This window comes from Schistocerca gregaria, chromosome 4, assembly GCF_023897955.1.
Source record: "Schistocerca gregaria isolate iqSchGreg1 chromosome 4, iqSchGreg1.2, whole genome shotgun sequence".
Classification (NCBI taxonomy): Eukaryota; Metazoa; Arthropoda; class Insecta; order Orthoptera; family Acrididae; genus Schistocerca; species Schistocerca gregaria.
Genome location: NC_064923.1, coordinates 692,781,059 through 692,808,564, shown reverse-complemented (window position 1 = coordinate 692,808,564; position 27,506 = coordinate 692,781,059). Strand labels below are relative to the sequence as shown.

Genomic DNA, 27,506 nt, shown 5'->3' with positions numbered 1-27,506 from the left:
TTTGTCAAGCACGGATGTAGTTACGTTACACACCGGAGCCCTCTAGCGGAAGAAGGGAGCAAATGTGTAAACACAAACATAATTTTTTATACGTTTCTTAAAGAACTTCTAAAGAGTTTTCGCATAAAAGATTCGGGAACATCGCTTCTCAGCACTCTCTCGTACGTTGGTAACTTGTAATAATGTAAGAATAATTACAAAGAATTTCTATAAATGGAAGTTAGTTCGAGTTGGTCATGAACCATAAGATTGTTAATACCAGTATCAAATATTTAACGTTAGGTAATTACATACGAAACATGTACATATTCATTATGCCTCGAACTTTATGGAGCAAGAAACTAACTCCAAAGCTACTCCGACTGCACAATTATCATAATGGGTATAGTATTTGTCAGAAATGTACAGTTCACTGTAGATGCAGTTGTTTACCCTTTGGGCGCAGACAAAACTAAGTGATACCGAGGCACCTGGATGCCAAAAGCCACCAATAGAAATCCTTATTTCCTTTTTTGTTTTTGATTTCTATTTCATATTATTTCTAATTAATTGTGATGTTTATACATGTACTTATTGACAGTGCCTAAATCGTCAGATATTTAGGTGCCGGAACGGAGCTCTTCAACCACACACAAACCCTCTCTTCCCCAAACCCATCAAAATCCCAAGTTCCGACTTTTTAAAATTTCTGATAAAACCTACCACGAGCAAACATTGTTTACAAAATACCGTTATGAAATTTAGGTCTTTAAAATATACTTTCTTATAATAAAACAATAAAACCACAAGATTTAATATAAAAAAATGGTGCTACCGTGTGTCGCCGTTTGTGACTTGTTCCAATGACATAAAAAAATTCTCGGCGAGGTGCTGGAACGTGGTTTCGCTGTCTTTCGGCCGAAACTAAGCCCTGCTTATTGTAGGAGGAACATGACGAATTAGGGCCATAGGAGGTGTTCAATGGCAAATTGGGGCCATGGGACGCGATCAATGTACGCTCTGAACAATGGAACACTGTCTATACCGATTCTGAACCAAATATAAACTTGAACTCCTTACCCTCCTTCATCACCTCCATCCAAACCCCTTCACTATCCCCTCGTACCATTTCCAACCCCTAAATTTTACTCCTCCGCCCTTCGATCTCCAATTTTTCTATTTCATTCCTTGGAAATAAGCTGAAAAAATGAAACATAGAGTCAGATAATTGTCTATACCGATTCTGAACCAAATATAGACTTGAACTCCATCTCCTCCTTCATCAGCTCCATGCAGACTCCTTCAGTATCCTCTCCTACCCTTTCCCTCCCCAAATTTTACTCCTTGAATCTCGCATTTTTCTATTTCATTCCTTGGAAATGGGCTGAAAAAATGAAACATTCAGTCACATTACTTCTCATCCACTTGTGATGGAAATAACGTAATTATCTCTCCTGTTTGCTGGAACAGGCTTATAATTCGCTTGTCTGTCTACTATGAAGGTTCAGACAGGTATTATAGCAACAGATCTCAAGCCCGGAAAAATGTAGCTCACAATGTATTATGAAAGTGTTTCGCTACATTGTGATGATACATCAGTTGTATCTCGTCTACATCTACGACCAGTATGTTGCAATACCATTTTCATAAGACAGTTACAATCAGTGTCTTACAATCACATTTTCGTAATACATTTACAACATTTACGTTACAATTTCAGTAATATCCTTTACATGTCTTCTAAACCTTTGAATAGTGTGTTACATTTTTACAGATTAATTTGTTACAGCGCTGTGTAGTACAACAAACATTTACAGACATCCCTGTGTAGTACAACAAACATTTACAGACAGCTCTTTGAACACTATCACTCTGTAACATTTAACAGCCGGCCGGGGTGGCCGAGCGGTTCGAAGCGCTACAGTCTGAAACCGCGCGATCGCTACCGTCACAGGTTCGAATACTGCCTTGGGCGTGGATATGTGTGATGTCCTTAGGATAGTTAGGTTTAAGTAGTTCTAAGTTCTAGGGGACTGATGACCTCAGAGGTTAAGTCCCATAGTGATCAGAGACATTTTGAACATTTAAAATGTGGCACGTAATATGCTTGCACGTGCGCATTAGTTTATCCAAGAGGGAGCAAGATCCCAGTTTCCCATTTTACCAAAATGGGCCTTGTCGACCTGGTCTGGCACTTCGTTGTATAACCGAGACAACTGGACTGCAGAACTCGTTACTATGGCTAGATGCAGCGATTATTTGCTCCCCATGTGGTGTAAGAACCATATATTTAGTTTAAGAAGACCCAAACACTTCACAGAGCACGACATTTGAGCATTTATTCTCTCTTAAAGAGCAGAAATTACTATTTCTTTTGAGTTTGGTTCCACACCTACTATGTTTTACAGGACAGCATGACCATGCTCTTCATTCTCTAGTAGAATCACTTTGCCGAGTAAAACCGAACGACATCCCAGCAAGCCTTCGTGTTCCAAATGCTAACTTTCTGCTGAGATTAAGAACTGCAGCAGACGAACGGAGGACGAGTGTTGGGCAGCTATACTTCAGCCATATTGGCACTCTGCTTGCTATTGCAACTATTCCTCTCCGTATCTCAGTGATGGCTGTACAGAAAAAGCGACGAAGAAAGTATTGGGCAATGTCCTCTAAAGGTTCATACCCCTAAGACTATGTTCGGCGAAACCGCTGCCACAACACGAAAAAGGTGTAATTTCCAGTGAAATACTTTACAATCGAACACTATAGCGGTCACTAAAGCCACAATGGTTCCCCTGGGATTCAGCGCTGTTATATGTGAGGTTGTTTAGTATCAGAGGCAATCATTTCTAGAAACACGTGAGAGTTCTGGAATTAATAAAGGGTCTACTACAGATTCAAAGAGTGGGAACGTGCTCCTTCCCCACTCTTCCCTTGATGCGGGCGCCGATTGGTAACAGGTAGAACAGACATTTACCTAAATAAACGACTGGGTGCTTTAATTACGATGGTTCACTTCTTCCATTATATCTGAAATACTATGATTTTACTTGCAGCCGTATAGATAGCTACTTGGATTTGTTTTTACATGATGATTCTTTACTCCGGCACCTTTTACAATCAAATCCCACAGAAAAATTTTTCTCAGCGTTTGTATACTAGCTTTGAAGTCCATTTGAGTGAGACAGAAGCTGTGCAAAGCTGTTATGTCCTTGTCCTTGTACAGAACTTGCTGCCCAGCAACACATATATAGGGCGAGTCACCTAAAACTTCCACCACATGTAATGCGGAAATGGAAAGTGCTATTGAAGTATGATTTTTACACAATGGATCGGTAGTTAGGGGTTCGTATTGTCATACAATAAGAGGATTGTAATAGTACTTATAAATTGTATTTACTGTGCACACATACACTTTTTTAAATTTAAAAACGCATATTGACGCTGACAGACTAAAAGTAGGATAATTTAGAATGTCAGTGGTGTTTGCTGCAGGATTCTGTCACGAGGTATCGTATTTTGAAAAGATTCCACATTGACACATGTTTGTGCCGTTCGACCTGCGGAGCTGCTTGGTACGATGTCGCGATGTTTGCCTACAGTGTGCTCGTGTTTTCCTCGAACTACTTGCTAGTCAGTGTGTCACAGTTCAACAGAATGTCGTGAGGGGTTATGGGATGCAGAAATGGTTGAAATTGCTCTGAGAACTATGGGACATCTGAGGTCATCAGTCCCCTTGACATTAGAACTACTTAAACCTAACTAATCTATGAACATCACACACATCTATGCCTGAGGCAGGGCCCTAGAACCGCTCGGGCACTACGGCCGGCGATGGGATTCAGCAATACAAAAAAAAAAGCCTACATGCTCATTGTGTACGGAGAGTTTAGGAAGAATGTAGTTCGTTCTTGTATGGCGTACGCATCTCAATAGACGGCAACCATCTCCACAGTTATTTATGAACCTCTTCAAACAGGTATGTGAAAGTGGTAGTGCAGCACCTAGAAAACTTAACGAAAGGAAAAAAGTGACGTCAGAACAAAGGGAAATTAATAATCCTGCTTCTGTCGCAGTTCATCCGTACGTTTGCTCCCACGCAATCGCACATGGAAGTGGTATGTATCAGCATATATTCTTCGCATTTTCCATCGACATAGGTTACGTTCCTATCAAATTTCTCTCGATCAAACCACTATAAGAGTCGTGTTAACTTTCATATGCACTGGGCATCGTGCTTAGTGACGAAGCAACATTAACCAATCATGGCCAAGTAAACCTCCGAAACATACGCTACTGGTTTACTGACAATCGCCGTTGGCCTAGTTACGTGGAGCATCAGCATCCACGGATTTAAAAATGGGGATTGGGATGGTGAACCGTCATCTTATAAGCCTATTTTTCACAGACGGATCATTGAACGCTCCCGAGAATCGTTGCCTCCCAAAAGACCATCTTGCACGAATGTCAGATGACGTTCCTCTGCAGGTTAAGAAGAACCTGTCCACCCCATAGTGCACGAAGTACTACGCAAGGTATTCACGAATTGTTTCCCAATTGTTGGCTTGAATGCAGAGGAACTTACGTTTGCAAACCCGTTCTCCTGTTTTGACGCCTTTAGCCGTTTTTTGTAGCTGGAGGGGAGGGGGTAAATCTGAAAGAATCTGCTTAAAAGGACATGCCAACTCACCTGATGACGTACGAGTATTACTGCAGCTGCTCGGACATCTCCGCTGAAATGCTAGCACTTGTGTAGTAGTCTTTCCATACCAGACTGCATAGGTTGGCTGGTTGTTTTAAAATGGGGGGGGGGGGCGGAGGAGGGATCAAACCGCTAGGTCATCGGCCCCTCGTTCCGATTAAAGTAATTCCACAAGGGTGGGAGTAAAATGAGCGAGACATACAAAATACACGTGGAAGAAAGGAGAAAACCACAAGAATGACAGAAGGGCAACAAATACCAAAATGGACAAAATCGGATAAGAATACCACACAGAGACACTAGGAACCTGTAGAAGAAATCAAAACGAGAGGGCAGTTTACCATGGCTGGCTGACCATAAAAATGAAAAAGAGAAGACAGCCACTCTGCAACGCAATAAAACCTCCACTCTAAAAGCACTAGGGTGGAGACATCAGAGGGACAATGTATATGCGCTAAAACTTAGATCAAATTATACAACCCATCCTCACGAATGAAACGTAAAACTAAAGCTGCTATTGAGGAACTGTCGCCCAACACGGAAGGCAGGATGCTGGGAAAGTTAAAACTCCGCCGCAGAGCAGCTAAAAGTGGGCAGTCCAGCAAGAGTTGGACGACCGTCATTTGTGAGCCACAGTGGCACCGAGGTGGACCCTCGCGATAGAGGAGGTAACCATGCGCTAGCCACGTATGGCCAATGCGGAGCCAGCAGAGGACAACTGATTCCCTGCGAGAGGACCGCATGGAAGACTTCCACACATTCGTAGTCTCTTTAATGACTTGCAGTTTGTTGTGCGTACTGTTATGCCATTCCGTCTCCCAAAGCCGAAAAACCCTGCGGTGTAAGACAGAACTCAGGTCAGTTTCCGAGATGCCAATCTCCAGAAGCGCTTTCCGCTTAGCCTGTTTGGCCAGCGTGCCGGCAAGTTCGCTGCCTGGGATTCCGACGTTTCCTGGGGTACACACAAACACCACTGAACAACGGGGCCATTCCAGGGCATAGATGGACTCCTGAATGGACGCTACCAAAGGATGTCGAGGGTAGCACTGGTCGACAGCTTGTAGGCTGCTTAATGAGTCAGTACACAGGAGGGATGACTCGCCAGGGCATGGGCGGATGTGCTCAAGATCACGAGATATGGCCGCCAGCTCTGCAGTGGAAACACTGCAGCCATCTGGCGAGGAGTTCTGTTCAATATATCCTCGACGAACATACGCAAAGCGTGCGTGACCATCAGCCATCGAGCCGTCGGTGTAAACGACTTCATAGCCCTGGTACATGTCGAGAAACGGGAGGAAGTGATAGCAGAGAGCCGCGGGTTAACGGAGTCCTTAGGACCTTGCGAAAGGTCCAGAAGTATGTAGGGCCTAGGTGTACATAATAGAGGTGTACGTGAATGGAACCCAATGAGAGGTGGTAACGGGAAAGACTCCAGTCCAGACAGACGGAACCGGACGCGAACCTCAATCGTAAGCCCTAATCTGGGCCGCCGATGCGGGAGATGAACCACCGCGATTGGGAAAAGGAGACGTTAACTCGAATGCGCAGGAGAACTACGAACGTGTGCAACATATCTGGCGAGCAGTTATGAACGCCTAACCTTCAAAGGAGGGACTCCAGCATCCACCAGGACACTGGTCAGAGGACTCGTTCTAAGAGCTCCCGTCGCTAGGCGAATGCCACAGTGGTACACTGGGTCCAGTAATCGCAACGCTGAGGGTGTCGCCGAACCGTAAACCAGACTCCCATTGTCAAGGCGGAATTTTTGCAAGGGCTGGTGGCGCTCAGGCAGCGGAGGGCATTGAGGTGCTGCCAGCACTTCCACGTAACCTGAGGATGGTGAGGTACACAAGTCAATCGGGCATCGATATGGCTCCACTACAGCGAGTGGATCATCATTAACGTAACGTTCTGGCTCTGGATGAACTGTGCGACGCCGACAGAAACGCATGGCACACAACTTCGCGGCAGAAAACTAGAAACCGTGGTTGGCTCCCTGTAGGCGCCGCCCAGGAACACCAGTGCGGGAGGAACAGTACGAAATGTACAAGTCGTCCGCATACAGAGACGGTGAGACCAACGGCCCTACAGCTGCTGCTATACCATTAATAGCCACTGAAAATAGAGAGACACTCAATACGGAGCCCTGCCGAACGCCATTCTCCTGAATATGGAGGGGGGGAGGGTGGACCATGGGAAGCTGGGAAGCACCGACTTAGGCATCGAAAGTATGGAGCGACAGGAAGTTTTTGATAAAAAAACGGGAGCGGGCCCCGGAGACCACACTCATACAAGGTGGCAACGATATGATGTCGCCAGGTCGTGTCGTATGCTTTACGGAAGTCAAAAACAGAAATGTTGGCGTCTGGTAAAGGCTGTTCGGATAGCAGTCTAGAGGGCAACAAGATTATCAGTGGTACAGCGACCCTGGTGGAAGCCGCCGTGACATTGACCCAGTAGGCCACGCGACCCCAGGACCCAAAAGAACTGCCGACCCACTATACATTCCAGCAGCTTGCAAAGAAATTTCGTGAGGCTGATGGGCCTTTAGCTATCTACAATAATCGATTTTTGATAAGGTTTGAGCACCAGAATGACGATGCACTCCCGCTATTGCGAAGGAGAGACGCCATCGCATCAGATCCAGTTGAAGATGACGAGGAGGTGTCGCTTGTAGCCAAACGAGAGATGTTTAATCATGTGACTGGGGATTATATCTGGCCCAGGAGCTGTGTCGGTGCAATGTGCAAGGGCGCTGAGGAGCTTCCACTCTGTAAATGGGGCGTTATAAGGTGCGTTTGAAGGTGCGAAAGGCTGGGGCGTAGTTATCCGACGCAGAGGCTCAAATAATAGTACTCAGCAAAGTGCTCAGCAATCGCGTTTGCGTCGGTAGATAACACGTCGTTAATGTTAATGCCAGGGACACCTATTGGAGTCTCGTACCCAAAAATACGTCTGATCTTCGTCCAGATTTGGGAAGATGATGTATGGCATCCAATGATTGACACGTAACTCTCCCAACACTCCTTTTTCCGTCGTTTTATAAGCTGGCGAACGCGGGCACAGAGTCACTTAGAGCTATTAGGTGCTCCAGGGAAGGGTGCCGCTTATGTGACTGTATAGCTAACCGACGCCCTTTATTTTCCTACGCGACTTCCAGTGACCACCAAGCGACTGTCTCTCACCCGGGGCACCCTAAAGAAGCCGGAATCACGTTTTCCGCGGCAGAAATGATCGTTGTAGTGACATGCTCAATGACAATATCAATGATGCTATATGGGGTGATTCAGCGGTAACAGCAGAGGTGAAGGCTTCCCAGTCCGTCTTGTTTAAAGACAATCTGGGTAGGTGTCCGTTGGCATGACGCCGGAGGAATGACGTGAAGTTGTCACTACCTCAAAGGTCGTCTTGTGTTCGTCAGTGGATAGACGGAAAAAGGCCAGGACCGTAGAGCGGGAGATCAATGGCCGAATATGTGCCATGTGCCACACTGAAATGTGTCGGGGCACCTGTATTTAAGAGGCAGAGGTCGAGTTGTGACAGTAAATTTTCAACGTCCCTACCTCGGCCAGTAGGCATGGCGCCACCCCACAAGGTGGTTACGCACGTTAAAATCTCCTAAAAGTAGGAAAGGTTTAAGGAGTTCCTCAGTCAGTGCAGCCAATACGTTCAGTGGTACAGCACCATCTTTAGGAAGATATACTTTGCAGACAGTTATTTCCTGTGTCGTCCTTATCCTGACAGCCACAGCTTCAAGAGGTTTTTTTTAAAGGGGCACAGGTTCAAGAAATATACTGAGTTCAGGACATAAACGCAATCTCTACCTGACACTCTATTATAGTCACCATGGTTCCTGTAATATACCTTATAGCCACAGAGAGCAGCGGTCCGCATTGCTGGAAACCACGTTTCCTAGAGGTCAATGAAGAAAGCAGGTGTAAAGCGTAACAGTTGCCATATCTCGGCCAGGTGGTGGAAAAAACCGCCGCAATTTCAATGGAGGCTTGCGTGATCGTGAGACTGGGAACGCATGAAACACTCAATGTGGCAGTTTACGCTTCAGGGTCACCTGGTACCACCTGATGAATACCTGTGAGATCGACATCCATTGTCTCTGAAGGCCCGACGAGATCTAGGTCCTCAGCAGAACCTGAGACACAGAGCTTGTAGAGAGTGATGTGGGTGCCACCACAATGTCTTGGTTCTGGGGGTCTTTTCCTTTTCAGCTACCTGTGGTAGCTTCAGACAATGGTGGGTGTCAGCTTTGCCACTTGTAGGAAGCTGGGAAGGGAGTGATCAAGTTATCGTAAGCTGAAGAAGACGTACATTTCTCCATCTGCGAAATGGGGACTGACATCCCCTGTGGTTGGGGGAGGGGCGTTGCTCCTGAAATAGGTTGTGCAGGAACAACAGGGAGGGAACTGCCCTCCACCATCATGGGGGCAGGCGGAGTCTGACGGCTCTGAGAGCCAACTGTACGTGGTGGAACAGAAGATGTTAGAACTGTTGTCATAGTGGCGGAATAGGTTAATGTCATATGCACAAGATGTAGCCTCTCATTTTCTCTTAGCCTCAGTGTAGGTCAGCCGGCCCAATGTCTCGTATTCCATTATTTTTCTTTCTGTCTGGAGAATACTGCAGTCTGACAAGAAAGGCGAATGGTGCTCTCTGCAGTTGATACAGAAGGGAGGCGGGGCACAGGTAGTGTTGGGGTGTGAAGGACGTCCACAATCCCGACAGGTGACACTGGAAGTACAGCGGGAACACATATGGCCGAACTTCCAGCACTTAAAGCACCACATCGGGGCAGGGATGGTGAGGGATATATGGCTTTACATCGCAGTGGTAGACCATCACCTTGACCTTCTCTGGTAATGTGTCGCCTTCAAATGCAAAGATAAAGGCACTGGTAGCAACCTGATTGGGCAGAGGATGCTGTTTTGATCAAGACCGACCCAGACAGCATTTAGGACAAGCGCTCTATCTCCCCAAACTTGTCCTCCAAATGCTCCACGAAAAACTGATATTTCATTGCAAGAAGATTCCCTATCAACTCTCATACGTACGAGGTACTGGGGTGAATAAGCTTCACTGCCAATCTTAGCCTTGCGTTGCTCCCATGGTTTGGCCAGTGAAGAGGGGGGGGGGGGATGATTTGAGGTCGCATTTCTTAGAATTGAAGTTAGACCTTGACCTCTAGAGACTGCTGGTGTTTGACCATCAGCGAGATATGACGTACTACGCTTCATGGCGTGTCATCTGCCATGATGCCACCCCCTCCGACCACGGGCCCTGCCTATGAGTGCCCCCAGCTGCGGCAAAGGCCACCTGGCAGGATGCCCATTGCCAGCAGTCCTGATGCCCAAGGGTGACGGGTATCTAGCCTTTGGCATACGTGGGGAGTTAACGGCACAGGCATCAGTAGAGCGATCCCTGTGGTTAGAGGGCTACAGCCAACAGGATACATGGCTGCCCCACCACAACAGTTTGGCTACCGTGCGGGATATCAGGCGCAAACGAGCTAAGAAGTCCATTATCGTCGACAGCACATAAAGGGATACCGCACAGAGGATGGATAAAAACACACCCAGGAAGATGACCTCGCGCAACAGATGAAGAATGAGTGGAAATGCAGATCCACGTGGACGAAGGATGCGAGAGGCCTCAGTGCATGATGGTCACTATGCAGCATGTGAGGTGCCCTTCCCCAATTGCCTGGCTGTTCAGGAAAGTTTTGAAAACTGGAGGTCAGACCCAACAGAGGACCATCACATAAATACCGAAACGTGTCAGACTCTTTTTAGTCGCCTCTTACGACAGGCACGAATACGTTGGGTCTATTCTAACCCCCGGACCCGCAGGGGCCATACCAGAGTGGAAGAATGCATTGCCGCTGCCGGTGGTCACAGCTGGAGTCGGCCGTCTCATACAAATACGAGGCTGTAACAGTTGCTAGCGACATGAAATGGTGCGACGACATAGGCGCAGTCACAGGTTAAGCCGGTGTCAGTCTTCGGTTCAATGGTAATCTGCTAGAAAAATGCCGACAATTTACAAGGGAGAGTACTCACAAAACATTCGTGTGATTTTATTTTTTTATTTTTTTAAAAATTGCTGAAGTGTGTGGTGCTCATATCAATTAGGAGGTACAGGACATTAAACGTATACAAGTGAATAGTGGAGGAATGGTCACTGGTTTGTTTGACCTATGAAAAACTGTCAGAAATGCTGTAGAAACTGTACTGGCACATCCCTGAAGGCAGCTGCAGAGAAAGACTACTTACGAGTTTCAAGAAACAGCTTTATGTGATGAATCTAGAAAGATACTAGTGCCCGGTATCTATCGCTCCAATTGAGACTGCAATGACAATATTTTACGAATTCCAGTGCGCATAATTGCGTATAAACAAGCATTATACCCTCACTACGTACGTGAGAATGATGGGTCGACCAGGGTTCGTCAAACTGCGGCACGCGGGACGAAAAGAGGATTAGTGTGGCTCAAGGTTCTCAGCCATATTTTATAATAACATGCACCTAGCAACTATTAGCAGAATACAAAAACATCAATTTACGTAGAGAGCTTCTTAAGACTGTTTTCCTGCTCAGTAACAAACAAAAATATTTACCGGAACTCGAATATTTTAAGTTGTGTTTCATTTTAACTTACGCTGGTGAATTCGACCCTGTGAGAAAAGTAAAGTCGACCGCCAGAGAGGTAAACAACGTGGCCACTTCAAGCTCAGAGGAAAGTCAAGAGGGAATGTTTTATTGCCTTCGAGAACTGACTGTTCACTAGCGTCTTGTACGGATCAACACTGGTGCAGCCCAACTAATACACTACTTAACATTAACAATAACTGCTGAGTAAAAAGGAAAAAAAAGACATTTTACATATGAGATTCCATTAGTAATTTTATTTAAAAATCATAGAATTTGTGTGATATTCGACTCTGATATTCGAAAACGTATTAATATCAGGTTCAATCGAAGTGGTTACAATTTTTACGGTGTTCTCAAGGTGTAAGGTTTTGGTTCTATTTTTACACTTTGTGTGTTTTGCTCTTGAAAACAAGTGTTCGCAAACCTTAAGTGCTTCCAAGCAAAAATTTTGTAGTTTTATGCATAACTGTGCTACCTGGGATGTTTGACGTTTGCTGATATAATTTGTAAAAGTTGAACAACGGTACATTATCCAATTTTTTCCTTAGTTTGTTGCCAGACTGCGACTCTATGAATTCCATAGGAAAATATTCTGGCGGCGTATCTTTATTGATTGCAAACGGTGTAACATAAATACAAAAATTTTGGTTATACTTTCGATAAACCTTAAATCGATTGGCAAATTTTTGCATCAAAACCAAATGTTCCGCCGTCGTCAATAGCCATCGAGAAAAAAGTGGAAAGGAAAAGGTATTACGCCTGATTACAATTGTAACGATGGAGGCCCGACAGTACTCCGTAATTGATTTAAAATATTCAACTGTGTTTAATATGCTACCTGCCTGTCTGCTTTAGCGGTAGTACGCTGAACATAAATAACATGTCATTGAAGCTGCACAGCAAGCTAGTCCGTGGGCTGTCAACTGAAGAAACTGAATTGAATTAAAGCTTTACTTCTCTTGCTGACATACTAGGTACCATGCCTGGATTTATACCTGGAAACAGCCGAAAATTGTAATCATTCTGCTGCTGTACGCTGCACAGACGAGTGCAATACTCTGTTTATTCCTTTCCTCGACTGCAGAATCTGGGTACAATCTGTAATATTTTATGGACCTTACTCTAAATAACAAGCCTATAAAGTGTCACAGAATTATGGGTAACTATGGACATTCTCTCGTTGTCTCTTGTCTCCGGCCACAGTACCAAACGCGCAGGTAATAATGCAACGATGTCTACTGTTTGTTGGCATCCATTGACAGTAGCTCCAAGACGATTACTTCCGACATCTGCAGACAAGTACCGAATACAGACTGGGGCTAAGTTGCTGCGGTCAGACAGTGTAGTACAATGACATTGTAAAGAACTTCCTCTAATGTAGGTGGGACACGAAACAGTCTGTCAGGCGGTGAGAAACGCTAAGCTCAGGCATGACAATACATTAGCTGACAATAGATGTAGACCAGCTATACTGTGGAAAAATCACCGTAGTCTCAGTTTAGGCAAAATAAAAGTTCCAGAAATTCCCATGGTCAAAGCTGAAGAACTAAACCGATTCTTCACATTACCTACAACTACAATTGAACCGCCAAAAAAAAGAGAATCATTGATTACTTCATGGGGATGAATGACTGTAGCAAAGAAACATCTACAGCACGTCACTTGCAACACTGTCAAGAAAGCCATAATGTGGATTAGATCAGCATCTACTGGACATGATGGCATCACTATCCAGATGGTAAAACTTATTATTGATCAACTAATGCTCTCTATAACAGACATTTTCAACGATTCATTAATCACAAATGTTTTCCCTGAGGCCTGGAAACTGGGAAAAATTAAGCCTGTGCATAAAAAGGACATCGCCGCAGCACTCTCTGACTACCGCCCCATCTGCTTTCTTCCTGCACTATCAAAGACCTTAGAATATATAGTCCATGACCAGCTCACCAACTACCTAACTACTAACAACCTACTAGACGAATACCCATCAGGTTTCTGTAAACAGCAAAGCACAGCATCCGCACTGACAAAGTTGACAGATGACCGTAAACCTGCCATGGACAGACAAGAAGCGACTATCATTTGCTTCTTAGATCTCAGCAAAGCATTTGATACTGTCAACTTCGACATCTTACTAGCCAAGCTTAGCGGTCTAAATTTTTCACCGAGTGCAGTGCAATGGTTTGGCTCATACATGACGTCTAGTCAGCAACGCGTCCTGTCTGGGAATATAAAATCACAATGGCGGCAGGTAGTGTCAGGCGTTCCCCAAGGTTCAGTATTAGGTCCTATACTCATCTCTCTGTACATCAATGATGTGTCATTGGTTCTGACCTATTGCAAATATCATATGTATGCTGATGACCTTCCGTTGCATCGAAGGGCGAAACCTAGCAATCTTAAGAAAGCTACTGAAAATTTCATTACTGACCTCGATGCACTATCAAAATGAGCACTGGACATAGGACTAAAACTAAACCCATCTAAAACCCAAGCGGTACTTGGTGGCCACTCTAAGCTCATTAGCCCAAAACATCGGGAATCCTTACCATCTCTGATCCTGAATGGAACAAATATTAACTTCTCTCCCTCAGCAAAGAGTCTGAGATTAATAGTACATGAAAATATATACTGGATAGAGCACGTAACTGCATTGTGCAAAAAAGCATCAGCATCCCTTCATGTCCTACTAAAATATAAAAAGCTTTAGCCTTTCGATATGAAAAAGAAATTAGTACATACGTTTATACTCCCACTCACTGACTACAGCGATATTATCCTACAAGGCCTCTATCAGGAAAATTCGCGACATCTGGAACTGGTCATGAATGCCTGCGTCCGATATATCTGTGACGTTCGACTTTTTGACCATATTTCACCAGCATATGCAAAATTGTCCTGGCTGCGTGCAGAGAAACGCAAAAATTTCCATACACCCTGTCTCATCTACTGCCTTATAAATGTACACTGTCCATCATATCTCTCCTCGTCCTTAACGCTTATGTCGGAGGAACATGACAGAAAAACACGTTCCCATCATAATAAAATCCTTTCTGTTCCACTGCATCGCTCAGTCACCTTCTCCAAGTCCTTTACAGTAGCGGGAACCCGACTCTGGAATAACCTCCCTCGTTATGTTAGAGAACTTGAAAACATATCCGGCTTCAAAAACAGTTAATGACGTCTCTATTTAAGCAACAGTAATGCCTTCCTCTGCACATGAATGCACTTGACCTCATTACTTCCCTGTTCCCCCCCCCCCCCCCCCCTGAAATATCCCTTCCCCAAAAGTCGCTATACTAGTAAACATCTACTTTACACACCAAGATATTAATGAATATCTGCACAAATCTTTATTAATAGTGTCAATTTTTCTCATGTTTAGCATTATTATTTGGTTTTTTACTGTTATTATTATTCCTTTTATCATAATTTGTATGTATAGCACCTGTTGTAAAAATACTACCAGCATTTACCTTAGTAGGTCTTATTAATTACTCTTTATTCATATTTTCACTAGAGTAGTCTAATTTTTCTTTTTTAAACTACTATCATGATGTAGCTCTGATGTGTGAAATGCTGCATGTGTGGAACACTGGTCCGATGTAAGAGAGGGCCTGATAGCCCTAATCTGATCAGGTTAAATGAATAAATAAAAATGATGGGAATGGGCGTCATGGCAGTTGCGGAACGACTAATGGCAAGTAAAGCTGCTTCCACAATCACGTGTAGTACTAACATGTTTTGCTATGTATCGATCATCCGCTATGGTAGAAACTGCACACGGTTGTGATATGATATAGTGAAAGACAATTATAGATACGCTAATTTTCAAATGTTATTGTTACTTGTAGTAAAGAATTTCTTCTTTTTCTTTATCTTCAGTCTCCTGAGTAGTTTAATGCGGCCCACCACGAATTCCTCTCTTATGCCAACCTCTTCAACTCAGAGTAGCATCTGCAACCCAAGTCCCCAATTATTAGCTGGTTGTATTCCAATATCTGTGTTCATCAACGATTTTTGCCTTCTACAGCTCCCTGTAGTACGATGGAAGTCATTCCCTCATGTCTTATCAGATGTCCTATCTCCTTCTCAGTGGTTTCCACATATTACTTTCCTCTCTGATTCTGCACAGATCCTCTTCACTCTTTACCCTATCAGTCCAACTAATTCTCAACATTCACCTGTAGCACCACATCTCAAATGCTTCGATTCTCTTTCGTACCGGCTTTCGCACAGTCCATGGTTCACTGCCATGCAATTCTGTATTCCAGACGTACATTCTCTAAGAATTTCTTTCACAAATTAACGCCTATGTTTGATGCTAGTAGACTTTTGGCCAGAAATGACCAGTCTTCCCGGGCTACTCTTCTTTTGATGTCCTCCTTGCTCCGTCCATCATTGGTTACTTTGCTGCCCAGGTAGCAGAATTTCTTCACTTCATCTACTTCGTGACCACCAATCCTGATGCTAAGTTTCTGGAAGTTCTAATTTCTGCTACTTCTCATTACTTTCCTATTTCTTCGATGTACTGTTAATCCATATTCTGTTCAAAATGGTTCAAATGGCTCTGAGCACTATGGGACCTAACATCAGTCCCCTAGAAATTAGAACTACTTAAACGTAACTAACCTAAGGACCTCAGACACATACATGTCCGAGAGAGGATTCGAACCTGCGACCGTAGCGGTGGCGCGGTTCCAGACTGAAGGGCCTAGAACCGCTCGGCCACAGCGGCCGGCCAATATTCTGTACTCCCATTCAGCATATCATGGAATCCTTCTTGACTTTCACTCAGGATAGCAATCGCATCAGCCAATCGTATCAGTGATATCTTTTCACTATGAATTTTAATTCCATTCCTGAAGCTTTCTTTTGTTTCCATCATTGCTTCTTCAATGTACAGATTGAATAGTAGGGGGGGGGGGGGGGGAAGACTACATCTCCGCTTTACATACCTTTTGATACGACCACTTCGTTCTTGATCGTTCGCTTTTATCTTTCCCTCTTGGTTGTTGTACATATTGTACATTGTTCGTCTCTCAATGTACCTAATCCCAATTTTTCTCAGAATTTCGAACATCTTGCACCATTTTAAATTGTCGAACGTTTTTTCTAGGTCGACAATTCTAATGAAAGTGTCTTGCATTTTCTTTAATCTTGTTTGCATTATCGACCGCAATGTCAGAATTACGTCTCTGGTGCATTTACCTTTTTTAAAGCCAAACTGATCGTCACCTAGCACATCATCAATTTTATTTTCCATTCTTCTGTATTTTCTTCTTGTCAGCAACTTGGATGGATGATCTCTTAGCTGACTGTGCTATAATTCTCGCAATTGTCAGCTCTTGTAGTTTTCGCAGCCGGCCGCTGTGGCTGAGCGGTTCTAGGCGCTTCAGTCCGGAACCGTGCTGCTGCTACGGTTGCAGGTTCGAATCCTGCCTCGGGCATGGATGTGTGTGATGGCCTCAGGTTAGGTAGGTTTAAATAGTTCTAAGTCTAGGGGACTGATGACCTCAAATATTAAGTGCCATAGAGCTCAGAGCCATTTGAAGCATTTGAACCAAGTCTTCGCAGTTGTGTGGATGTGATATCGAATTATACCTGTTATAGCAGAGTTTCGGTAGTGTGAGATAGCAAACATTGTCAATATTTGCAGTAATGCAACTTACATCTACATCTACATGACTACTCTGCAATTCACATTTAAGTGCTTGGCACAGGGTTCATCGAACCACAATCATACTATCTCTCTACTATTCCACTCCCGAACAGCGAGCGGGCAAAACGAACACCTAAGTCTTTCTGTTCGAGCTGTGATTTCTCTTATTTTATTTTGATGATCATTCCTACCTATGTAGGTTGGGCTCAACAAAATATTTTCGCATTCGGAAGAGAAAGTTGGTGACTGAAATTTCGTAAAAAGGTCTCGCCGCGACGAAACACGTCTATGCTGTAATGACTTCCATCCCAACTCGTGTATCATATCTGCCACACTCTCTCCCCTATAACGCGATAATACAAAACGAGCTGCCCTTCTTTGCACCCTCTCGATGTCCTCCGTCAATCCCACCTGGTAAGGATCCCACACCGCGCAGCAATATTCTAACAGAGGACGAACGAGTGTAGTGTAAGCTGTCTCTTTAGTGGACTTGTTGCATCTTCTAAGTGTCCTGCCAATGAAACGCAACCTTCGGCTCGCCTTCCCGACAATATTATCTATGTGGTCCTTCCAACTGAAGTTGTTCGTAATTTTAACACCCAGGTACTTAGTTGAATTGACAGCCTTGAGAATTGTACTATTTATCGAGTAATCGAATTCCAACGGATTTCTTTTGGAACTCATGTGGATCATCTCACACTTTTCGTTATTTAGCGTCAACTGCCACCTGACACACCATACAGCAATCTTTTCTAAATCGCTTTGCAGCTGATACTGGTCTTCGGATGACCTTACTAGACGGTAAATTACAGCATCATCTGCGAACAGTCTAAGAGAACTGCTCAGATTGTCACCCAGGACATTTATATAGATCAGGAACAGTAGCGGTCCCAGAACGCTTCCCTGGGGAACACCTGATATCACTTCAGCCTTACTCGATGATTTGCCGTCTATTACTACGAACTGCGACCTTCCTGACAGGAAATCACGAATCCAATCGCACAACTGAGACGATACCCCATAGCTCCGCAGCTTGATTAGAAGTCGCTTGTGAGGAACGGTGTGAAAAGCTTTCCGGAAATCTAGAAATACGGAATCAACTTGAGATCCCCTGTCGATAGCGGCCATTACTTCGTGCGAATAAAGAGCTAGCTGCGTTGCACAAGAGCGATGTTTTCTGAAGCCATGCTGATTACGTGTCAATAGATCGTTCCCTTCGAGGTGATTCATAATGTTTGAATACAGTATATGCTCCAAAACCCTACTGCAAACCGACGTCAGTGATATAGGTCTGTAGTTAAATGGATTACTCCTACTACCCTTCTTGAACACTGGTGCGACCTGCGCAATTTTCCAATCTGTAGGTGCAGATCTATCGGTGAGCGAGCGGTTGTATATGAGTGCTAAGTAGGGAGCTATAGTATCAGCGTAATCTGAAAGGAACCTAATCGGTATACAATCTGGACCTGAAAACTTGCCCGTATCAAGCGATTTGAGTTGCTTCGCAACCCCTAAGCTATCTACTTCTAAGAGACTCATGCTAGCAGATGTTCGTGTTTGAAATTCTGGAATATTCCATTCGTCTTCCCTGGTGAAGGAATTTCGGAAAACTGCGTTCAATAACTCCGCTTTAGCAGCACAGTCGTCGATAACAGTACCATCGGCACTGCGCAGCGAAGGTATTGACTGCGTCTTGCCGCTTGTGTACTTTACATACGACCAGAATTTCTTCGGATTTTCTACCAAATTTCGAGACAATGTTTCGTTGTGGAACCTATTAAAGGCATCTCGCATCGAAGTACGTGCCAAATTTCGCGCGTCTGTAAATTTTAGCCCACCTTCAGGATTTCGCATCCTTCTGAACTTCGCATGCTTTTTCCGTTGCCTCTGCAACAGCGTTCGGACCTTTTTTGTGTACCACGGGGGATCCGTTCCATCTCTTACCAATTTATGAGGTATGAATATCTCAATTGCTGTTGCTACTATATCTTTGAATTTGAGCTACATCTCGTCTACATTCGCATAGTCAGTTCGGAAGGAATGGAAATTGTCTTTTAGGAAGGCTTCTAGTGGCACTTTATCCGCTTTTTTAAATAAAATTATTTTGCGTTTGTTTCTGATGGATTTGGAAGAAATGGTATTGAGCCTAGCTACAATGACCTTGTGATCACTAATCCCTGTATCAGTCATGATGCTCTCTATCAGCTCTGGATTGTTTGTGGCCTAGAGGTCAAGTGTGTTTTCGCAACCATTTACAATTCGCGTGGGTTCGTGGACTAACTGCTCGAAATAATTTTCGGAGAATGCATTTAGGACAATCTCGGAAGACGTTTTCTGCCTACCACCGGTTTTGAACAAGTATTTTTGCCAACATACCGAGGGTAGGTTGAAGTCCCCACCAACTATAACCGTATGAGTGGGGTATTTATTTGTTACGAGACTCAAACTTTCTCTGAACTGTTCCGCAACTGTATCATCGGAGTCTGAGGGTCGGTAGAAGGAGCCAATTATTAACTTAATTCGGCTGTAAAGTATAACCTCCGCCCACACTAATTCGCACGGAGTATCTACTTCGACTTCACTACAAGATAAACCACTACTGACAGACACAAACACTCTACCACCAAATCTGCCTAATCTATCTTTCCTGAACACCGTCTGAGACTTCGTAAAAATTTCTGCAGAACTTATTTCAGGCTTTAGCCAGCTTTCTGTACCTATAACGATATCAGCTTCTGTGCTTTCTATTAGCGCTTGAAGCTCAGGGATTTTATAAGCGCAACTACAACAATTTACAACTAAAATTCCGACTGTTCCTTAATCCAAGCACGTCCTGTAATTGCCAAGCACCCTTTGACATTGCAGCCCATCCCGCACTTTCCCGAGGCCTTCTAACCTAAAATACCGCCCAGTCCACGCCACACAGCCTCCGCTACCCGTGTAGCCGCCAGCTGAGTGTAGTGAACTCCTGACCTATTCAGCGGAACCTCAAACCCCACCACCCTATGGCGCAAGTCTAGGAATCTGCAGCCAATACGGTCGCAAAACCGTCTGAGCCTCTGATTCAGACCCTCCACCCGGCTCTGCACCAAAGGTCCGCAGTCGGTTCTGTCAACGATGCTGCAGATGGTGAGCTCTGCCTTCATCTCGTAAGCAAGACCGGCAGCCTTCACCAAATGAGATAGCCGCTGGAATCCAGAGAGAATTTCCTCAGATCCAAAGCGACACACGTCATTAGTGCCGACATGTGCCACCACCTGCAGCTGGCCACCCTTTCCACATCAGGAATGACTCCTCCCGGAATGCACACGGAGTGCACACTGGATTTCTTCCCCTCCTTAGCCGCCGTATCCCTAAGGGCCCCATTACGCGCCTAACATTGGAGCTCCCAACTACCAGTAAGCCCACCCTCTGCGATTGCCCGGACCTTGAAGGCTGAGAATGATCCTCTGAAACAGGGTAGGCAGTTGCATCTGGCTCAGCCAGAGACAGAGCCTGAAACCGGTTTGTCAGACGCACCGGGGAGGCTTTCTGATCAGCCTCCGGGGAGGCCTTTCGTTGCCTGCCACGCCCTGGAACGTCCTCCCAATCAACCACAGGCGAGGGCTCAGCCCCACTGCGGGCAGCAACCGGGGCAACCACAGCGGCAGACCGATCTGGGGACAGACGGGACGAGGTTGATATCCCCGTGATACCCGAGTCCGGCTCCCCACAGTGGTGCCCATTGGCAACAGCCTCAAGCTGCGCCACCGAAGTCAGCGCCGATTGCAGCTGTGAGCGAAGGGATGCCAAGTCAGCCCTCATCCGAACACAGCAAACTTATATCGACTTGAAGTTATCAGAACTACAGTGAAACAGATTTTTATCATATCTGTGATGAAATAACAAGGATTCCTTGTATTTTCATAAATTAATTACATTATACGTCTCTAGATGCTTAGTTTCTCAGATGCAATCGAGGCAGCTTTAAGATAAGACACCAGCGTATCTGACGGGTATGCCGGTTATTAGGAGACTCAGGAAGGTTCAAGTATAGCATGTGTGGCAACGTTAGTAACGGGATGGACCAATACGAGAATGACATCATGTGGTCGTAAAATATTCAATTTATCCTAACTTATAAATAAATATTTTTTTCCCGTGTGATAGGTGCTCACTTCTCGGGCCGTAGTGATACTTGTTTTGGGCAGCATACTTGACGTAATTGCTTGGCGACACAGCAACATTTTTTCCTTATACCTAAGAGGAGGAGTAATGCTGGTACTCACAGAGCACGTCCAGGTGGAAGGGCTTGCTCTCGCCGGCGCCCTCGGAGTTGACGCCGACGCAGGAGTAGTTGCCGCCACTGGCGCGGCCCACCGACTGCAGCACCAGGCTCTGGTTGCTGAGGATGACACCGGCGCCGCGCGAAGCGCTCGGCCCCAGCGGACGGCCCTGGGCACACACAGGCGGTGCTAATGTGCGCGTCATTTGTGACGGCGGCCGAGTTTAGGTTCGTTCTGCGCTTCTGACGTCACAAAACACAGTCAGCCGATGAACAGAGAATGACGTTCCCAGAGCTCGAGTGCAGTGCAGAGCACTGACGAGTGTCTTCAGTTTTAGAAACGTTCAGTCATAAATACAGTAATTGAACAAAAACAATGTCTTGATAGCAGACTTTCTTTTATAGAAGGTTTGGTAAAAGCATTCTTTATACCAACTGTGGAAATTTAAGGAGATGGGACATGGATAAACTGACTAAACCAGAGGTTGTACAGAGTTTCAGGGAGAGCATAAGGGAACAATTGACAGCAATGGGGGAAAGAAATACAGTAGAAGATGAATGGGCTGCTTTGAGGGACGAAGTAGTGAAGGCAGCAGAGGATCGAGTACGTAAGAAGACAAGAGCTAGTAGAAATCATTGGGTAACAGAAGAAATATTGAATTTAATTGATGAAAGGAGAATATATAAAAATGCAGTAAATGAAGCAGGCAAAAAGGAATACAGACGTCTCAAAAAATGAGATCGACAGGAGATGGAAAATGGTTAAGCGGGGACGGCTAGAGGACAAATGTAAGGATGTAGAAGCTTATCTCACTAGGGGTAAGATAGGTACTGCCTATAGGAAAATTAAAGAGACCTTTGGAGCTAAGAGAACCACTTGCATGGATAAGAAGAGCTCAGATGGAGATCCAGTTCTAAGCAAAGAAGGGAAAGCGGAAAGGTGGAAGGAGTATATAGAGGGTCTATACAAGGGCGATGTACTTGAGACCAATATTATGGAAGTGGATGAGGGTGTAGATGAAGATGAAATGGGAGATACGATACTGCGTGAAGAGTTTGACAGAGCACTGAAAGACCTGAGTCGAAACAAGGCCCCCGAAGTAGACAACATTCCATTGGAACTACTGACGGCCTTGGGAGAGCCTGTCCTGACCAAACTCTACCATCTGGTGAGCAATATGTATGAGACAGATGAAATGCCCTCAGACTTCAAGAAGAATATAATAATTCCAGTCCCAAAGAAAGCAGGTGTTGACAGATGTGAAAATTACCGAACTATCAGCTTAATAAGTCACAGCTGCAAAATACTAACGCGAATTCTTTACAGACGAATGGAAAAACTAGTAGAAGCCGACCTCGCGGAAGATCCATTTGGATTCCGTAGAAATTCTGGAACACGTGAGGCAATACTGTCCCTACGACTTACCTTAGAAGCTAGATTAAGGTAGGGGAAACCTACGTTTCTAGCATTTGTAGACTTAGAGAAAGCTTTTGACAATGTTGATTGGAATACTCTCTTTCAAATTCTGAAGGTATCAGGGGTCAAATACGAGGAGCGAAAGGCTATTTACAATTTGTACAAAAACCAAATGCCAGTTGTAACAGTTGAAGGACATGAAAGGGAAGCAGTGGTTGGGAAGGGAGTGAGACAGGGTTGTAGTCTCTCCCCGATGTTATTCAATCTGTATATTGAGCAAGCAGTGAAGGAAACAAAAGAAAAATTCGGAGTAGGTATTAAAATCCATGGAGAAGAAATAAAAACTTTAAGGTTCGCCGATGACATAGTAATTCTGTCAGAGACAGCAAAGGACTTGGAAGAGCAGTTGAACGGAATGGATAGTGTCTTGAAAGGAGGACATAAGATAAACATCAACAAAAGCAAAACGAGGATAATGGAATGTAGTCGAATTAAGTCGGGTGATGTTGAGGGTATTACATTAGGAAATGAGACACTTAAAGCAGTAAAGGAGTTTTGCTATTTGGGGAGCAAAATAACTGATGATGGTCGAAGTAGAGAGGATATAAAATGTAGACTGGCAATGGCAAGGAAAGCGTTTCTGAAGAAGAGAAATTTGTTAACGTCGAGTATAGATTTAAGTGCCAGGAAGACATTTCTGATAGTATTTGTATGGAGTGTAGCCATGTATGGAGGTGAAACATGGACGATAAATACTTTGGACAGGAAGAGAATAGAAGCTTTCGAAATGTGGTGCTACAAAAGAATGCTGAAGATTAGATGGGTAGATCACATAAGTAATGAGGAAGTATTGATAGGATTGGGGAGAAGAGATGTTTGTGGCACATCTTGACCAGAAGAAGGGATCGGTTGGTAGGACATGTTCTGAGGCATCAAGGGAACACCAATTTAGTATTGGAGGACAGCGTGGAGGGTAAAAATCGTAGAGGGAGACCAAGAGATGACTACACTACGCAGATTCAGAAGGGCGTAGGTTGCAGTGGGTACTGGGACATGAAGAGGCTTGCACAGGATAGAGTAGCATGCAGAGCTGCATCAAATCAGTCTCAGGACTGAAGACCACAACAAGAACAACATACCAATTGCTTCATAATCTACTAATTAATTAAACCAAACAAGCGATAAGACTCCTAATTCAGGCGATAGCCAGGAAAGATGTTTGTATTTTTCCCACTAACCGCTTTTTCGCAGTAAACAACAGCGGTAATTGTTTATTTCCTATTGTACTTCGACGAAACGTGAGTAATTCATAATCATACCAACAGTGTTTGTGGGTATTTTGCGTGATGTACAGTCCTCCAGCGGTGATGTTGGACAATGAGCTCCATTAGCGTAGTGGTTAAAGTGTGTGGCTACTATGCGAATGATTCTGACTTCAATCCTTGATCGATGTTTAATATTTCGTTATTTAAAAACAATATCGAAGTGTTTTACTTAATGAATTTTATTCTTTTGTATGTAATTTTTTGAAATTTCTAGTGGCAACTAAAATCGACCATACGGAAAGTATACGCTATGGACTTTTACCTCTGCAAACTCTTCAAAATTTCGTGCAATGGTTTACTACATCGAATGCTGCACAATAACTGCGTTGAACATCGAAACAAAACTAAGAAATTTATGGGGGGAAGGTATCGGTCAAGAAGAAGGGTTAAAATCAAATTTTTGGGCCAAATAGTTTTTGTGAAATCGAATGATAAAGTGTGTCAAAGCAGTGGAAACACCATTTGTCTGCACAGGTGAGCAGTGCAATGATGACAAAATCGTGCAAATCACGGAATGCGGGGAGCACGTCTCTGTAGCAGCGAAAGGGTTAATGCAGCCGTGGTGGCTTTACTTCATAAACCGCGCACTCTCCCCCTAAACGTAAGTTTGCGAACTATATACTAAGGCGCTGCTTCTCTTGGCGCGTACCACTGGTAACGCAGCAATCTCCCGCATCTGGGCGGGCATGCGCGAAGCGCCAAGATAAAAGAATTGAACTATAGCGTAAGTTTCAGTGTCAGTCCGGCCATTTGGAAAGTTGGCAACGATGAGCAACGGCTCCGGTAGCGCCTCCTCCAGATAATCTATGAACTAAGTTCCGAACCATCGCAGTTACAGCGCCTCTAGTATGTGCGTACTGCATGGGCTTTCTTGGGATATTATTTTAATATACTAGTAAATTATAGCAATTTGCATTACGAAATTTTTATATGGTATAAGGCTTACAGATTTTTTCGGAATCTGCATTAACTTCCGCCATGGTGGCTAGATGAAGACCTATATTCACAATTTAAATTGCTGGTAGTGGAACGATCATTATTTCAGCACAATTCTGGCACTTCACTCAGAACTATTCAAGGTCTCACCAAGGGGACAAAGAGCACAGCCTAACCTTATCTGCACACTCCGCTCTACATCTTGTCGTACATACATTTCATTGTGGCGTCGTTCATTTTTCTACAAGTACACTACTGGCCATTAAAATTGCTACACCAAGAAGAAATGCAGACGATAAACGGGTATTCATTGGACAAATATATTATACCAGAACTGACATGTGATTACCGTTTCACGCAATTTGGGTGCATAGATCCTGAGAAATCAGTACCCAAAGCAATCCCCTCTGGTCCTCATAACGGCCTTGATACGCCTAGGCATTGAGTGAAACAAAGCTTGAATGACGTGTACATGTACAGCTGCACATGAAGCTTCAACACGGTACCACAGTACATCAAGAGTAGTGACTGGCGAATTGTGACGAGCCAGTTGCTCGGCCACGATTGACCAGACGTTTTCAATTGGTGAGAGATCTGGAGAATGTGCTGGCCAGGGCAGCAGTCGAACGTTTTCTGTATCCAGAAAGGCCCGTACTGGACCTGCAACCTGCGGCTGTGCATTACCCTGCTGAAATGTAGGGTTTCGCATGGACCGAATCAAGGGTAGAGCCACGGGTCGTAACACATCTGAAATGCAACGTCCACTGGTCAATGTGACGTCAATGTGACCGAGACGTGTAACCAATGGCACCCCATACCATCACGCCGGGTAATACGCTAGTATGGCGATGAAGAAAACACGCTTCCAATGAGCGTTCATTGCGATGTCGCCAAACACGGGTCCGACCGTCATGATGCTGTAAACAAAACCTGGATTCATCCCAAAAAATGACTTTTTGCGATACGTGCAGCCAGGTTCGTCGTTGAGTACACCATCACAAGCGCTCCTGGCTGTGATGCAGCGTCAAGGGCAACCGCAGCCATGGTCTCCGAGCTGATAGTCCATGGCTGCTGCAAACGTCGTCGAACTGATCGTGCAGATGGTTGTTGTCTTGAAAACGTCCCCCTTTTTTGACTCGGGGATCGAGACGTGGCTGCACACTTCGTTACAGCCATGCGGATAAGATGCCTATCATGTCGACTGCTAGTGATACGAGGCCATTGGGATCCAGCACGGCGTTCCGTATTACCCTTCTGAACCCACTGATTCCATATTCTGCTAATAGTAATTGAATCTCGACCAACGCGAGCAGCAATGTGGCGAAACGATAAACCACAATCGCGGTAGGCTATAATACGACCTTTATCAAAGTCGGAAACGTGATGGTACGTATTTCTCCTCCTTACACGAGACATCACAACAACGTTTCACCAGGCAACGCCGGTCAACTACTGTTTGTGTATGAGAAATCGGTTGGAAACTTACCACACTCTTCCACTTTGTAGGTGTCACCACCGCCGCCACCCTTGTGTGAATGTCCTGAAAAGCTAATCATTTGCATGTCGGTTAAATTTCACGTCTGTAGCACGTCATCTTCGTGGTATAGCATTTTTAATGGCCAGTAGTGTAATTCCATGATAACGTTTATCGAACGCCATTTTGTCATGGATTCGGCCGTCTTATTCAGTCGGTCAGCACTCGTTTCGGACCTAAGCGACACAAACAGCCGCTTAGGGCGCTAATCAGAAGCATGCCCACGGGCAATGTTTGTATACAGTGTGTATCACAAACTGATATGGGTGATTATGAGCGAGGAGTAAATTTGGTAGGGTTCCAGAGGTGGGCGGGCAGTTTGCCCGAGAAGGAGGGAGGTGGGGTGAGGGGTGCAGAGCAAAAGATATGAATACTGAGCTGTGCCGGCTCACATCGATCAACTGACCGATAGATGGCGGTAACGGGTTACGATCTTTGATGTTTCTCCATGCGAGGAACTTTGACCAGCACGACGGTTTACAGAATTTGTGGACGGAGTTGGAAAGAGCAGTTGTGGGGCGCGAGGCCGGTTCTGCTCCACTGTCTCGAGCCGATAATAAACGGCTTTAGCGGAGTACATACCTCTTCCCGCATAGACGGTATATAGGTTGGCCGTGGTGGCAATGGGACTCTGGAAATACGCCTGTGTCGAGCATGTGAAGATTTTGAGTGCCACTTCGCTACCGATTCATCCAATATTTTGGTGAGACTCTTTTTGTGGCTTCTACGTCTTGTTTTCCTCTAAAGCCGTATTGCTGTGACTAGCATTTCGTTCCCGACAGGAGTTCTCTGTTTGATGTTTGTGGAAATTCATTGCGAAGGAACTGAAGTTCACCTTAATGGACGCAACTTTGTTTGATGACAGGCGTTGGTCACAACTGTTTGTGAAATGCGTGAAAGTTGCGCGGTCTGTGTTACTGAACAAGTGGAGTTACGTAAAACAAATTGCCTGTTTAAATTGGTTATATTTCGAAGGGCGTACCATGGACCATGTTGAGGGTAGAACTGTCTGTTATTCTTCCTT

General features: G+C 44.7%; 1 protein-coding gene across 1 annotated transcript in view; it reads right to left on the bottom strand.

Moving 5' to 3' along the window:
* Positions 1 to 27,506, bottom strand: part of LOC126267453 (nephrin-like) — a 943,456-nt gene that overhangs the window by 151,181 nt on the left and 764,769 nt on the right. The window contains exon 9 of the mRNA XM_049972720.1: positions 21,275 to 21,440. Coding sequence (XP_049828677.1) covers positions 21,275 to 21,440 — 166 coding nt within the window. The remainder of the gene's footprint in view (positions 1 to 21,274; positions 21,441 to 27,506) is intronic.